Genomic DNA, 15,016 nt, shown 5'->3' with positions numbered 1-15,016 from the left:
GGCTGTGTGCTGGGAACCGGGGGAGGTCAGGGGAGGAGGCTGCTGCAGGCTCGAGCCAGCGGCAGGCTGGGGCGAGACCACGGGAAGCAAGGTAGTGTAGCAGCAGTGGGGCGAGGGTCCAGCGGGGAGATTGACCATGGAACAGTGGGGCGGGGCTTGCAGCTCGGTAAAGGATTGGACAGAAACAGGGGGGCGCCCGCAGAGGCCCCCCGCTGTGGATCTTTTCAACTGCCAGGTGACTCAGCCCCAAAGGCGCGAAAGGGCAAGCACGTGAGATGTGCGGGGGGGGGGGGGGGGACGGATGGAGTAGAAAGGGTGCCCCACGTGGGAAAAGGGGGCCGTGGGGAGGCGGTGAAATGACCACAGTTTCAGGAGATCACACTTCCGACGTGGGGGTGGGACTCTCCAGGGGGCGGGACACCCCCAAGGGCCAAGAGCTAGGGCAGGTGGGGGCGTGGCTTTGAGGCCCCGCCTCTCCCGCCTCCTCAGCCGGGGGCTCCAGGAACACCGGACGCTGCTGCGCAACCGCTCGGTTGCCCGGCCATGGGTCTTAGTCCTGCTTCAACCCACCGCGAGCCCGCCCCATCTGCCGCTTGACTGGATGTGCAGGTAAGACCAACACCAACCGGTTTAGGGTGGGTGCAGGCCGCTGAAGAAAGCGAGGCGCGGCCCCTTCTTCTCCACAATCCTTCTCCTAGCCCAGGGTTGTCTGCAATACCCTCTTTTGTCCTGGAGGCCTTCTTGGCCCTCGGTCCCACCCAGGAATGGACTGCTTTCAGAGCTCTTGCGCGGAATCCTGCCTGTAACTCAAACTTCTGGGCGGTCTCTGTCTACTCTGCTCGCGCTAAGTCCCTTCCGTGCCTTGGCACTGCCCTCCGGGTGTTGATCACGGACCTCGCTCTGGTGTGCACACGCCCCCCGGCCTCTGCACTGTGCAAGGACCCTGGCACAAGTTTGATCTTAAGGCTAACCCCTGCAGCTCACGCCGCCTTTGTGCTGCCCCAGCCAACCCACCCACACCCATCGGAAACCACAGGTGTCCAACCCGGTCACGGATTAGTGGCACGTGGCACAGAATTGCAATGTGGATGCATTTGCTCTGGGTTCTTAAGATTTAAAAAGGAAAAGAAAAGTCGATCCGAAAGCCGTTTTAAATTGTTATGCCAGCATTCAGCAGAGGCTCTGATTTTGAGGCCAGTGTGGTCTCAAAGCAAGTTCTAGGTCAGTTGGGATGCATCGAGAGACCCTGCTTTATGAGTAAATAAATAGAAATTACTTTTTTAAGGTCACTTTGGCCTTCACCACAGACCTCTTGCACAGAGGGCCTCTGAGCCTGTAGGTTGCACTCACCCAATCTTGATTCTAGTCTCTGGCCACTGCTTTGCTCAAGTGCCCGTCCATCAGGGGCCACCTGCACTGATCTGTCTTCTGTATCCACAGGCGGCCATCATGGGCCGGTGCTACTACAACGAGACCATCGGCTTTTTCTATAATAACAGCGGCAAGGAGCTCAGCCTTCACTGGCGCCCCAAAGATGTGGTGGTGGTGGCCCTGGGACTGACAGTCAGTGTGCTGGTATTGCTGACCAATCTGCTGGTTATTGCAGCCATCGCCTCCAACCGACGCTTCCACCAGCCCATATACTACCTGCTTGGCAACTTGGCTGCGGCTGACCTCTTCGCTGGCATGGCCTACCTCTTCCTCATGTTCCATACTGGCCCACGTACTGCCAGGCTCTCCATCAAAGGCTGGTTCCTGCGACAGGGCCTGCTGGACACCAGCCTCACGGCGTCAGTGGCCACACTGCTGGCCATCGCTGTGGAGCGGCACCGCAGTGTGATGGCGGTACAGCTACACAGCCGCCTGCCCCGGGGACGTGTGGTCACACTCATCGTGGGTGTGTGGGCGGCTGCACTGGGTCTGGGGTTGCTACCTGCACACTTCTGGCACTGCCTCTGTGACTTGGACAGTTGCTCACGAATGGTGCCCCTGTTCAGCCGCTCCTACTTGGCTGCATGGGCCCTATCCAGCCTGCTTGTCTTCCTACTCATGGTAGCTGTCTACACACGAATTTTCTTCTATGTGCGTAGACGGGTGGAACGCATGGCGGAGCACGTCAGCTGCCATCCCCGCTACCGAGAGACCACACTCAGCCTAGTCAAGACGGTTGTCATCATTCTGGGTGAGTGGGTGCTCTGACAACAGCTTTAGGAGGGGACTTGCCATAGGTCCCTGGGACCCTGAAGCAATAAGGGGGGGGGGGTTTCCCAAGCAGAGACTCCAAAGAGGAAAAAATGCCAGCCTACTAGAGGAGAAAAGGCTAGCCTCGGTTTTCACCTGTTTCTCAAAGGAAACCACTTAGCGGTCTTTTTTGTTTAATTGATTGTGTTTCAGGCAGAGCCTCACAGTAGCCCAGGCTGGCTTCATGACCTTATCCTTATCTTTTTGCCTTTGTCTATCAAGGGGTAGGGCAGGCTAGCATTCTTGCAACCAGTTGCCATCCTCAGCCCTGGTTGGTGTTGTTTTGTTGTTTTGTTTTGTTTTGTTTTGTGAGATAAGGTCTCTGTAGCCCTGGTTGTCCTGAAACTCAATCTGTAGTCCAGGCAGGCTGGCCTTCAACCCAAAGTTCTGCCTCCTGAATGCTGGGATTAAAGGTGTGGTTCACTACATCCCCAGCCTTTCTTCAGATTTATTTTTTATTTGTGCATGTGTGTTTGTGTGACTGTGAGATTGTCTTTGGGTTTGTGCAGATGTGTGCGGGTGCATGCTGAGGCTAGAGGCATCCTAGGCCCTTGGAGCTGAAAGTACAAGCAGTTTTGAGCTGTCTGATGTAGGTGTCGGGGACAAAACTCTGGTACTCTGAACCATTAAAGCCATCTCTCTCTAGCCCTGGTTGTTACTTTTGCTTATTTGTTTATTTGACTTTCTTTTGAGATTGGGTGTCACCGTATAGTCCAGGCTGGCTTGGAGCTCACTTGGTAGACCAAGCTGGCCTCCAACTCAGATACATGCCTCTGTGCCCCCCTGCCCTCCACCCCCGAGTGCTGGGATTAAAATAAGCACCATCACACTGGGCTGGCTTCATGAAGTTCAGGGGGGACCTCAAGCTCTCTCTGTAGCTGAGGCAGGCCTCAGAGCCCTGATCTTCCTATTCCTGTTTCCCTGGGGCGATGGGTATGTGCCACCACACCTGGCTCCCCTTTGGGGTTTATTTATTTGTGGGGGGGAGCTAGAAAGATGGCTTGGTGATTAAGAGTACTTCCTGTTCTCCCAGAGGACCCGAATTTAATTCCCAGTACCCACATTAGGCAGCTCATAACCATCTGCAGCTCTAGCCCCAAGGGTCCTGATGCTTTTTTCTAGCCTCCAGCACCCACATACATGTGGTCTCTGTCTCTCTCTCTCTCTCTCTCACACACACACACACACACTTATGCACACATGTGAGTAAGATAAATCCTTTTGTAATTTATTTTGTGGGTGTGCACGCACACACTACAATTTACCTGAGGACAGCTCCTGGGAGTCAGTTTTCTCTGTACTCTATGGCCCTTGGAATTGAATTGGGTCCTTAGTCCCTCTGTGGGGCTTTTAGTAAGGGCTAGTGTGGTTACTTTGGCTTTGGGGTACAGGAGGACCACTATATCACTATTCCCATCCAAGATTGATTCTCCCCAGTGATACCTGTCCCCACCCCCACCCCTACTTGTCCCATCCCTTAGTAAACAAATCTTCATGCCAGGCAGTGGTGGCTCATGCCTGTAATCCTAGCACTTGGGAGGCAGAGGCAGGTGGATTTCTGAGTTAGAGGCCAGCCTGGTCTACAGAGTGAGTTCCAGGACAGCCAGAGCAACACAGAAAAACTCTGTCTCAAAAGAGCCAAAAGAAAAAAAAAAATCTTCTATAGAAGGGTCCCGGGATACTTTGTCCCAGTTAGGAAAGGTATCACACTGGCAGGCGAATAAGGGAAAGTGTCTGTCCCCTCTTAGCAGGCCAACCCATACAAGTAGCTTGTGTGGTTTGTGCCACTCAGTTGGCCACTGCCTGAGCACAGAGCTGTTTGGGCAAGTCTCCTGGTGGCTCACATAGTCAGCCCTCAACTCCGACCCCGCTAACGCCACTCCCGGCCTTTGTCCCGCAGGGGCATTTGTGGTGTGCTGGACACCGGGCCAGGTGGTGCTGCTCCTGGATGGCCTGGACTGTAAGTCCTGCAACGTTCTGGCCGTGGAGAAGTACTTCCTGCTCCTGGCTGAGGCCAACTCACTGGTCAACGCCGTGGTGTATTCCTGCCGAGACGCTGAGATGCGCCGCACCTTCCGCCGCCTTCTCTGCTGCGTGTGTCTCCGCTGGTCCAGCCACAAGTCTACCCACTACTCAGCTTCTGCCCGCACGGGCGCCAGCACCCGGATCATGCTTCCTGAGAATGGCCGCCCACTGATGGACTCCACCCTTTAAATCTTGGACTGAGGCAGGAAGGAGACTGGAGCTTCATCTGCAGCCTATGGTCACTTGCAGAGCCTCTGACTCAAGCCAGCCCAGCAGATGCATGGCTCTTCAACACTCGTTGCCCCAGGGACAGAGAGTCTGCCTGCCCCTGGACAGAGGGACTTGGGGACATCTCCGTCCGTGCGCCTGGGGAGAGCATCCTAATGGGACTTGGCCGTCTGGCTCTCAATCATCTCAGGTTTTAGGGTTTTTTTTGGTTTTTGGTTTTTCGAGACAGGGTTTCTCTGTGTAGCCCTGGCTGTCCTGGCACTCACTTTGTAGACCAGGCTGGCCTCGAACTCAGAAATCCGCCTGCCTCTGCCTCCCGAGTGCTGGGATTAAAGGCGTGCGCCACCACGCCCAGCAGGTTTTAGGGTTTTTAACAGACATTTTCATATTTTTGCTGTGTTATCTCTGGATGTCTGTGGACTGCTGCTTCCTACATGGTGCTGTAGCTATTGGGACAGAAGAGGTGAGAGCTGTCCCAGGCTATACCACCTACTGTTACAGGGTAGACTGTAGGGGTACTGTCTTCCTGAGGCGGCTTTTGGTTGTTTTGTTTTGCTTTTGAGACAGGCTCTCATGTAGTCTAGGCGGCCTTGAATTCACTGTGTAGGTGAGGATGGCCTTGAACTCTTGATGGTCCTGACTCCAAGTGCTAGTACTGAAGCTGATTCCTTACATGTGCTGAGCAGCCTGAGGGCTCACCTGCCTCCCTTAGTATGAGGGACCCCATGACACAGAGCCAGCCTTTCCACCCTGAGGTTGCAGAGGTGGGGTTTGGTTTGGTTTGGTTAGGATTTTTTCTGTTGGTTGGCAGGCGTTTTGCCATTACTTCAGTCAGTCTGTCCCAGTGTCCTGGAATCATGACTCAAGGCTGCCAAGAATCCTTCAACATGAAATCCCATGGCCCCAGCCAGCCTTGAACTTGCTGCATAGACTAGACTGTTCTTGAACCCATTGTCCTGCCTCAGAATCGTAGATGCTGGGATTAGAGCTATATGCTACCATGCCCAGTTTCTGTCTCTTCCTGGAGTCTTACAAAAGTTTCTTTCCTTTTGCCTCTGTCCTACCCAGCTCTCTCTTAAAGAACCTAGGGTGATTTCTAGTTTGTGCAAACCTTCTCCTTCTGCCTGCCTCACCCCCTTTTTTTAGACCCAGAGTCTCACAGTGCAGCCCAGTCCACCCTAGAGCTCACTGTGCCGCTCAGGCTAATGTCATACTCTCAGGTCTCTTCCTGCCTTGGCTCCCTGAGTGCTAGGAATGACAAGCCATATTGCGCCTGTGTCTGACTGCCCAGCTTGGAAAAGCACAGCTATGCAGAGGGCACCAGAAAACTCCATGAGGAAGGGCTTCAGTGTCCCTTGGACTTTCTACTTCTGAGTCCCCCAAGACCTCAGATATGCCAGGCCTGAGGTTAACTCCCTCCCTCCCTCCCTCCCTCTCTCCCCAGAGAAGCCTCCTAGCAGGCAGTGTGAGCCATGAACTTGGCTCCCTGCTCTGGGTTATGTTCTCACCTCGGATTCACAGCCGAGGAACAGCAGGAACTTGAACCTCTGTCTTATCTGAGGCCAAATTCTTAAGGCATTAAAGCATTAGTTTCTTAAGTCCTGAAAACGTCTCTCTCTCTCTCCAGTCAGCGTCCGGCTTTTCCCATGGCTAGGACCTTGCACACTCTAGGCAAGTTCCCCAGCACAGATCTTCTATCACGTGAGCCATGTCCAAAAGGAAAACAATGCAGACTGAACTGAAGGGCTGGATTGCAGTGGGCCTTTGCTTCTTTGTGGGTTCTTTTCCCCACTCTTTATGCCTCTGGTTTCACCCCATCAGTCACTAGATAGAAAAAGAAAGAGGGAGAGAGATACTGAGATCTGTGAATCTAATTTCTTTCTTCCTTTTTCTTCTTTGAGCACAACTACTAACAAATCATGACCAACCAACCACACTGCCTATGGGGCCCTAGCACTCATACACCCTTGAAAACGTTTCCAGAACTCGAAACATCACACAGCCACAGAAACTCTCTGCAGTTGGCAAAACTGTGCCTCATGTTCCAAGGTGACTGCCCAGGAACCTCTGCAGCCAGGTGTCCATGAAGGACAGTGTCCCTGCAGCCAGGTGTCCATGAAGGACAGTGATCCTGCAGCCAGGTGTCCATGAAGGACAGTGTCCCTGCAGCCAGGTGTCCATGAAGGACAGTGTCCCTGCAGCCAGGTGTCCATAAAGGACAGTATCCCTTCCCTACCTCGTAGGAGCTCCAGGCATACTAGATATGGGTCACTTTAGGGATGGGTGGAGGCAGCCAATTGAATCCTGACTTGGGGACTTCTGATGGCCTGCAGAAGTTCAGCTCTGTCACCTGTCCTTAGTGGCTGTCCTCCGTCAGCACCGTCCAGATGCTATCCAGGGATTTAATCTTGTCAGCCTTTACGTTTTATTTTCCCTTTTCCACTTAGAGGCATTATGCTTTTTTGTTTCTTTGAGACAGGGACTCACTGTGTAGCACTGGCTGGCCTCTAACTCACAAAGATCAGTCTGCCTCTGCCTCCTGAGAGCTGGGATTAAAGGAAAGTGCCTCGTCATTTACAGATTTCTGCACTTGTGTGGATGCACCTCTGCATGTGGAGGCTGGAGATGTGTCAGAAGTCAGCCCTGAAGGCAGGGTCACCTTAGTCAACATAGCAGGGTCTCTGTCACATCCAGAGCTCACCAATACAGCTAGTCTCACTAGGCATCTTGTTCTGAGCAATCCCCTGTCTCTGCCCTCCAAGGCAGGAGACATACTCAGGACACTCTGCTCCTGCCCCCACTTTTATGTGGATTTTTGAGGTTCTGAATTCTGGTCTTCACACCTGAGTAGCAAGCGCTTTAAAAAGTACTGAGCCAGCCGGGCGTGGTGGCGCACGCCTTTAATCCCAGCACTCGGGAGGCAGAGGCAGGTGGATTTCTGAGTTCGAGGCCAGCCTGGTCTACAAAGTGAGCTCCAGGACAGCCAGAGCTATAAAGAGAAACCCTGTCTCGAAAAACCATAAAAAAAAAAAAAAAAAAAAAAAAGTACTGAGCCATTCATTGCCCTAGCCTGGCTTTTCCTTCTTGACTTCTCTGCTGTGTGACATCAAGCTTTTGTCTCTTTTAGGCCATTGGAACTTACAGTCTTCTCCCTCCCCCAGATCAGGCCTGTGCAGTGCTGGGCCACTGTCTGACCTTTTGTACACTCTGGGCCCACCTTAAAGGCTTCTATTACTTCCTGTGGCTGGGGCCAAGCCTAGGGTTTTCCTTGTGCTTACACATTTGAATTTCTTGCCAGGCACCCTGTGAAGTCTCCATCTTCCCCATGCTCCGCCCCCCCCACCCCGCCGCCCCCATGCACACGTGCTGCTTGAGTTTCCTCTTCAGTAAGAACAAAAGGCAGATGACTGACTTTGCAGTCACACTGACCCTTCACCAAGCCTTCACCTGAATTCTGTCTCTGAGCAAACATTCAGGGAGGCTCTGTACCTCTGGAGAGGGATTTGTGCCCCCCCCCCCCCAATTTGAGGACTCCCAAACGAGACAAAAGGCCTGTGAGAGTTCTCTGTCTTGGGGTACACCTGAGGATTGGTATTCGGCAAAGTCTTCATTCTTTAGCCATGTGCTAGCATTTGCTAGACCTGGAATGCTGGGGTTGGAAGGAAGGACTGGATCAAAAGAGCTCAGCAGGAAGAAGCGCTGGCAACAAGTGTTCAATCCCTGGACTCATGGTAGTAGAGACCCAAGTCCTGAAAGTTGTTCTCTGACCTCCACACTTGTGCTATGATGTGCAAACACATCACACTTGTGCTGTGGTGTGTAAACACATTGTGTGTGTGCATGCACACACACATACACACAATGACAAAATTTGAAAAGAACAAACAGGTTGAGGTCACTCCTACGTTGGATCTTGATAAAACAATATAGTTAACTTCCCCAGGGGAGAAAAGTACTGGATTCTAGTTTCCTTCCTGCCATCTACACAAATCCACACTTTTCATCTGCCCCCCCCCCCCAGCCTGATAAAAGAAAAGCAGAAAGGTTTAGGGAAAGGCACAGTGGAGGGAGAACCTTTTTGTGCGCTGTGTAAAGAATGTCTTCGTTTTACCCAGATGCTGATTCCCTCTCTCCCCTTCTGACTGGTTTTAATAAAAAGCTGTTGGCCTATAGTGAAGCCAGAGACTGCCAGCAGGACTTGCAGGGAGAGATTGAACTCTGAAGGAGTCAGGCTCTAGAAGCCCAACATGGAGGAAGAAGCAGGCTCCAGTATTAGAGACCGAGAGGTCACAAGCCATGAGGCAGACATGGAATAATATAAATGTGTTAGTAGAAGTTGTACGAGCTAGTTGGGAACAAGCCTAGCTATAAGGCCTAGGCATTTATAAATAAACATGTCTCTGTTTATTATCAGAGTTGGGGTAAACATGGAAGGTCCATACGGTTATAACAGGATTCTGGTGACCAGCCAAATGCTCGAGGGCCCAGGACTTTTGGGAAACAGTCGTATCCCTCCAGGCTGGATACGGTCACTGCCATGTTGAATCAAGAACTGCGTTCATTCATGCATGACCTCACAAGTTTGGACCACTAATATGCTTTTGTACAAACACAGGATATATGCATGGGACCGCTCTCCTCAATAAAGATTATAGACCCATAATGAAGGTGGGGAGGGAAGATGATACATTTCTGCTGGAGCTGCCCATGTATTGGGGAGGAACTTCAATAAAGTCCCTGGTTCACAAAACTGGACTTGAGTGAAGTTGTTTCTTTGGTCAGGTTAACCACTTATCCCAGAGCAGTTCCCCAGAAAAAGTCACATAATGCAGACATTGATGCTCTTGAGGTCAGAAGAATTTTGAGGAGTCATAGAGTGGAGTACCCTGAGGGCTGCTGGGAGAACCCCAGGGCGGGTGTGTGTGTGTGTGTGTGTGTGTGGTGGCTGTGAAAAGGAGCAGAAATTTTGCGGAGCCTGGGACTCAGGTGTGCGAGGCCTTGAGGAAGAGGCAGGACTGGGGAGTGGGAATTCTGAGGAGCTGTGGGGAGCTATGAGGAGGACCCACAGTTCTGAGGAAGTAGCCAGGGCAGTGAGGGGAGGGGAAGGCACTCTCAGTTACCAGTGAATTTGATATCAGTTTGGACTGTATGAGGCACTGACCCAAGACGCTGAAAACTTAGGGTGCAGATGTAGTTAGGTTGGTAGGGTTTTGTCTGGTATGCTTGCTGCCCTGGCTTCCATCCTCATCACCACACAAACAGGGCCCTGTGGCACACAGCACTCATCCCAGCACTTAGGAGGTAGAGGTAGAAGAAAGTTTGAGATCATGCTCCAATCATAGCAAACTCCGGCAACCTTCATTACATAACAAACTTGAGGACAGCATGGGCAATAAGAGACTCTGTCTCAAGTTATTTTTGAAACAAGGTCTCTCTGCATAGCCCTGGCTGTCTGGAAACTATGTAGCCTAGGCTAGCCTAGAGCTCACAGAGATCCATCTCCCTGGTGTTGGGATTAAAGGCATGTGTCACCTTGCCCACCCACAAATTTTTGAAATTTTTGAAAAGTATGAAGATGGGGAGCAAACAGTGAGGATGCAGGCCTCTGAGGCAGTAAACTCAGATGTGAATGGCTGTAAAGAATCCGGGCCCTGTGAAGAAGTGATAACCTAAGCAGATCCAGGACTGAAGAGAAGGCAGAGGCACTGGAGTAAGCAAGGGATGAGGGCCTATGATGGGGAAGGTAGCCATAAAGTGCACCAGACTTAAGCAGATGCAGGCGGTAGTCGTTACCATGGCAACCCCAACCGGGTTTTACTGGCAGTTGAGAAAGGAAGTTTCTAGCTAGTCACTGAGGAGGGGGAACAGTGCATGGTGCTGATTGGTGACGGCGCCCACAGGGGGCGTGTCCTGAGAGGTGGGAGGATCAGAAGAGAATTCCTGTTTCCTAGACAACCCTTAACCATCTGCAGCCGTTGAGAAGCTGTTTGGGGCGCATCGCGAAGGAGAGGGTGATGCACGGCGAAGATAGATGAAAAGGGCGTTTTATTGGCTAGTGGACTTGAAGGAGGCGTGGTCCCTGGGTCTGCGGCGGTTGGCTGCTGCGCAAGCGCGAGAGCCCGGCGGGACCTGTCCCTTTGCGCTCGCTCGGACTGTAGCCCATGGCCGCCCCTCTGCGTCCCGTGCCGCCACAGCCCGCCCCGCGCCGCCTGCCGCCCACAGCTCCACTAGGCCATGACACGAGCGACGTCCTGCAGCAGATCATGGCCATCACCGACCAGAGCCTGGACGAGGCTCAGGCCAGGTGCGGCTCCCGGGCAGGATGGGAAGGGGCGGAGGCGGGATGAGGATGGACAGGTGCAGCTGAGCTTGGAGTGATGGACAGGCGGAGTGATCTTGGGCCAGAGGGAATGAAGGATACAAGAATTTGTCCTGTACTAAAGGGTGACTTCGTAAGGAAAGAGGGTATCAGAGTTATGGGGGTAAAAGCCCGGCCCTGGGAACATGAGACATTGGAAGGGTTAAGTGATCTATTATTGGCGGACGCGTAGGGTTGGGGAAAGACCGCAAGTTTGCAAGTCACACAGTGGAAGAGAAGCTACTGAAGAGCCTGTACTAGAATGATCTGATACAGGATCCGTTGAGAACTTTCAGGAACGGATATGGGGAGCTGGGTGGACATAGAGGGCACCCATCTTTTTATAGTTTTTATTTTCTCGTTGTGTGTATGTGTGTGTGCTCCTGACATGTGAGTAGAGAACTCCAGTTCTTTGGAAGTGTAGCGAGTACACTAAACCACTAAGCTATCTCTGCAGTGCACCCACCTCCAACCTGGCAGGAGCTTTTATCACCAGGCTTGCCTCAAACTCATCTTTTTTTTTTTTTTTTTAAAGAGTCAGTTATTTTATGTATATGAGTACACTGTAGCTGTTGTCTTCAGACACACCAGAAGAGGGCATCAGATCCCATTACAGATGACTGTGAGCCACCAAGTGGTGGCTGGGAATTGAACTCAGGATCTCTGGAAGAGCAGTCAGTGCTCTTAACCACTGAGCCCTCTCTCCATCCCTCACACTTATTAAAAGATAACCTTGAAAGGATCTTTGAGTTCGAGGCCAGCCTAGTCTGCAAAGTGAGTTCCAGGACAGCCAGGGCTACACAGAGAAACCCTGTCTAGAACCACCAAGAGACTCAAACAAACAAACAAAAGATAACCTTGAACTCCTGACCATGCAGTCTTTACCTTCCGAGTGCTGGGATGAGAGTCAGACGCCACCCACTAACCACATCCCAAGGATCCCTTGTCTTTATATTTATTTGTCTGTTTGTTTGGGAGAGGACCTCATGTTTCCCAGGCTAGCCTGAAACTCTCCATACAACACATACAGTCCAGGATGATCTCCTGCCTCAGCCTCCCAAATTGCATGTACCAGCACACCCAGTTCGTGTGATGCTCAGGCTGAACACAGGGCTTTGTTCATGCTAGGCCAGCACTCAGGGACCCATTTTAAAGCATTTCTTTCATGTATGTGTGTAATGATGTGGCTTAGTGTGTATGTGCATGTGTGCATGCTGGTCCACATGGCGCATGTGTGTATTGAGGTAAGAGGTCACTATCAGCGGTCTTCCTCAATCATGCTCTGGCTTTTGCGTTTACATTTATTTATGGAATGAAGCATGTATGTGAAGTCTCAGAAGCCCTGAGAAAGTCAGTTCTTCCCTTCCACTCTGGTTCATGAGGTCAAGTTGGGATTTGGGTTATTTCCCCGCCTGTGTTCTGTAGACTTGGAGTGGCTGCAGAAGTGCTGCTCCAGAGATGTAGAAGGGGATTAAAGGCGTCCATTCTTGCTCAGGTCCCCAAAGGCTACCTCAGGAGCTGTTGTTTGGTGCCCACACCCTGCCTCCATTGTTGTGGGTCTTTTCAAGACAGGGTCTCTCTGTGTAGCCCTGGCTGTCCTGGAACTCCTGAAACCAGGCTGGCCTCAAACTCAGAAATCTACCTGCCTCTCTCAGCCTCCCAACTACTAGGATTAACGGCATGCACCACCACTGCCCGGCTGTACCTTGCCCTGCTTAATTATTGTATTTTAAAGACAGGATTCCACTGAGCACGGAAATAACAGATTAGCTGAAGTGAGTTCCTGGCATCCTTCTGTCTCTACCTGACCTTCTCCCCCTGCCCCCGCCCCCAGCATGGGCTTTAGAGATGCCATTACAGCATGCCAAGCTTTATCGTAGCGACAGACTCAAGGGAACTCAAGGCAGCCACTGACTGAGCCTTCCCTCCAGTCTCTGAACAGACCCTCCTTTTTTTTTTTTTTTTTTTTTCCTGGACAGGGTTTCACTGTATAGACCAGGCTGCCCTCAAACTCAGAGATCCTCCTGCTCTGCCTCCTGAGTTCTGGGATTAAAGGCATACGCTACCACATCTGACTTGAGAACCCATTTTTATTACTTTTAACAGAAACTTTTTTTTTTTTTTTTTTTTTTTTTTTTGGTTTTTCGAGACAGGGTTTCTCTGTGTAGTCCTGGCTGATCCTGGAACTCACTCTGTAGACCAGGCTGGCCTCGAACTCAGAAATCCACCTGCCTCTGCCTCCCGAGTGCTGGGATTAAAGGTGTGCGCCACCACGCCCGGCTAACCGAAACTTTTAAAGATCATTTTATTTTCCATGTATGAGAATCTTACCTACATGTGTTGATGTCTACCATACACAGTCCTGGTGCCCAAGAGGGTCAGAGGTTATCAGATTCCTTAGAACTCAAGTTAAATGGTTGAGTGCTAGAAATTGAACCTAGGTCTTCAGCAAGAATAGCCAATTTTTTTTGTTTGTTTGTTTTTCGAGACAGGATTTCTCTGTATGGCCCTGACTGTCCTGGAACTCACTCTGTAGACCAGGCTGGTCTTGAACTCAGAAATCTGCCTGCCTCTGCCTCTCAAGTGCTGGGATTAAAGGTGTGTGCCACCCCTGCCTGATAGCCAATGTTCTTAACTGCTGACCATCTTGCTAGTCCCATCTTGCTAGTCCCAAGTTTAAAATGAACTTGCTTAATACCTGTTGGCACTTACTATGTGCAAGGCACTGTACTTGGGTACTGACATTGTCCTTGCTTCCAGCACTGTTAGCTTGGGGATTTGGGACAGAGAAAGGAAGTAGAAATATATGCACACACATAAATTGTGGCGAAGCTATAAGGAAAGGGTTGGCATGCTGTGGAAAGCCAGGTGGGAGAGTGACAGACCTTCTAGAGGTCCCAGGAGCCAGGGAAAAACATGTTCCCAGGAAAGAAAGAAGTCCTGGAGTTTTATAAAGATTTATTTTTAAATTCATGAGTATTTTACCCACATGAATGTATGTATATCAAGTATGTGCCTGGTCTCCATAGAAGTCAGAAGAAGGCATCTGAGCCCCTGGAACTGCAATTGCAGACAGTGGTGAGCTGCTGTGTGGATGCTGGGAATGGAACCGGAATCTGCAAGAGTAGCCCGAGCTCTTCACGGCCAAGTCATCTCCCCAGCCACCATTCCAGTTTCCACAGAGAAAAACAAACAAACAAAGCAGTTTTCAGACCACCTATCTCATGTCCCCAAATCCAGTGTCAGCTAGTCAGAGTTGCTGAAATGCACGTTATGAGGCAGCTTACTGGGAAGCTTACACCTACTGGAATGATTAGAAAATAGAAAAAGGTGCTGAATTCCTTTTGGAGAAAGAGGCTTCATTGAAAGGGTCTGTTTTGAGGTGAGGGGGATTCCTTGGGGTCTGATAGTGTGTGTGCTCTGGAGCCCTACAGTGAGATTAGTATACTAAGGGAAACTGTAAAAGAATCGTGGGCTTGGGAGTACAGCTTAGCTGAGGAGAGTCTGTGCTTCCGGTGCACATGCAAGGAGCCCTGGGCTTGGTCACCAGCAGTGTAGACCTCTTGTGGCAGTGCACACCTTTGTTACATATTGAGGCCAATCTGAGATTCCTGAGACCCTGCCTACAAACAAGCCAACAACCCATCCCCACTTGTGCTGTACCAGGACCTTGTGCTCCTGCTGGACAAAAGCAAACTTCCCTTGCTTAGCGGGGAATGCTGAGTCTGGTGTTAGAGTCTCTCTCTGGAGAGTTAGGAGTGCTTCCATTCCTCCAGCTCTTTCCATCCCGCTTTCAAAACTGTATCTGTTATTAGGATGTGTGTGTGTGTGTGTGCATGTGATGATCAGAGGACAGCACTGAAGAGCCTGTTGTCACCTTCTGCAGCAGCTTCTGAGGAGTGAACTCAAGTCATCAGGCTTGCAGGAGCAAGTGCTTTTACCCCAGCCCCAGCCAGTATTCCACACAGCAGCCCCGGGTTTTCCTACATCTCATTTTATGCTCAACACATACATTATATGTCACCCCTCACAGCCCCTACCTTCCTCTTTCTTGCTCTCTGAGTACCAGTCAGGTGCTGGACAGTCAGTGGTGACTCTGGTGCTCCAAAGAGGAAACTGAAGTCAGGGCAGGAACATCTTTCCTGGGGGTGCCCTTTGGTTAAT

The 15,016-nt window shown here is 51.1% G+C and overlaps 2 protein-coding genes across 3 annotated transcripts in view; both read left to right on the top strand.

Moving 5' to 3' along the window:
- The first annotated feature begins 480 nt into the window (after positions 1 to 480).
- Positions 481 to 7,372, top strand: Lpar2 (lysophosphatidic acid receptor 2). 2 transcript variants are annotated; one of them, XR_015048637.1, is made up of 4 exons: positions 481 to 609; positions 1,441 to 2,182; positions 4,142 to 4,684; positions 4,853 to 7,372. XR_015048637.1 is itself a non-coding variant. In XM_021170552.3 (3 exons), exons 2-3 carry the CDS (start codon positions 1,450 to 1,452, stop codon positions 4,453 to 4,455), a joined length of 1,047 nt encoding a protein of 348 aa, XP_021026211.1. In that variant the 5' UTR covers positions 481 to 609; positions 1,441 to 1,449; the 3' UTR covers positions 4,456 to 4,874. The 2 variants fall into 2 exon arrangements, 1 of the variants encoding a protein (XP_021026211.1); XM_021170552.3 differs by having other exon boundaries at positions 4,142 to 4,874.
- Positions 7,373 to 10,456: 3,084 nt separating this feature from the next.
- Pbx4 (PBX homeobox 4) overlaps positions 10,457 to 15,016 on the top strand; it is a 40,182-nt gene continuing 35,622 nt past the window's right edge. The window contains exon 1 of the mRNA XM_085844290.1: positions 10,457 to 10,798. Coding sequence (XP_085700416.1) covers positions 10,656 to 10,798 — 143 coding nt within the window. The 5' untranslated portion in view covers positions 10,457 to 10,655. The remainder of the gene's footprint in view (positions 10,799 to 15,016) is intronic.

The sequence above is a fragment of the Mus caroli genome, unplaced genomic scaffold, assembly GCF_978045245.1.
Source record: "Mus caroli unplaced genomic scaffold, Mus_caroli_1 scaffold_10, whole genome shotgun sequence".
Classification (NCBI taxonomy): domain Eukaryota; kingdom Metazoa; phylum Chordata; class Mammalia; order Rodentia; family Muridae; genus Mus; species Mus caroli.
This window is presented reverse-complemented; position numbering and strand designations above follow the sequence as displayed.

Excerpts from the sequence above, each read along its gene's own strand:
- Lpar2 (XM_021170552.3), top strand. The coding sequence starts at position 1,450 with ATGGGCCGGTGCTACTACAACGAGACCATCGGCTTTTTCTATAATAAC. Across the intron at positions 2,183-4,141 it reads GACGGTTGTCATCATTCTGG|GGGCATTTGTGGTGTGCTGG; the intron begins GTGAGTGGGTGC and ends TTTGTCCCGCAG.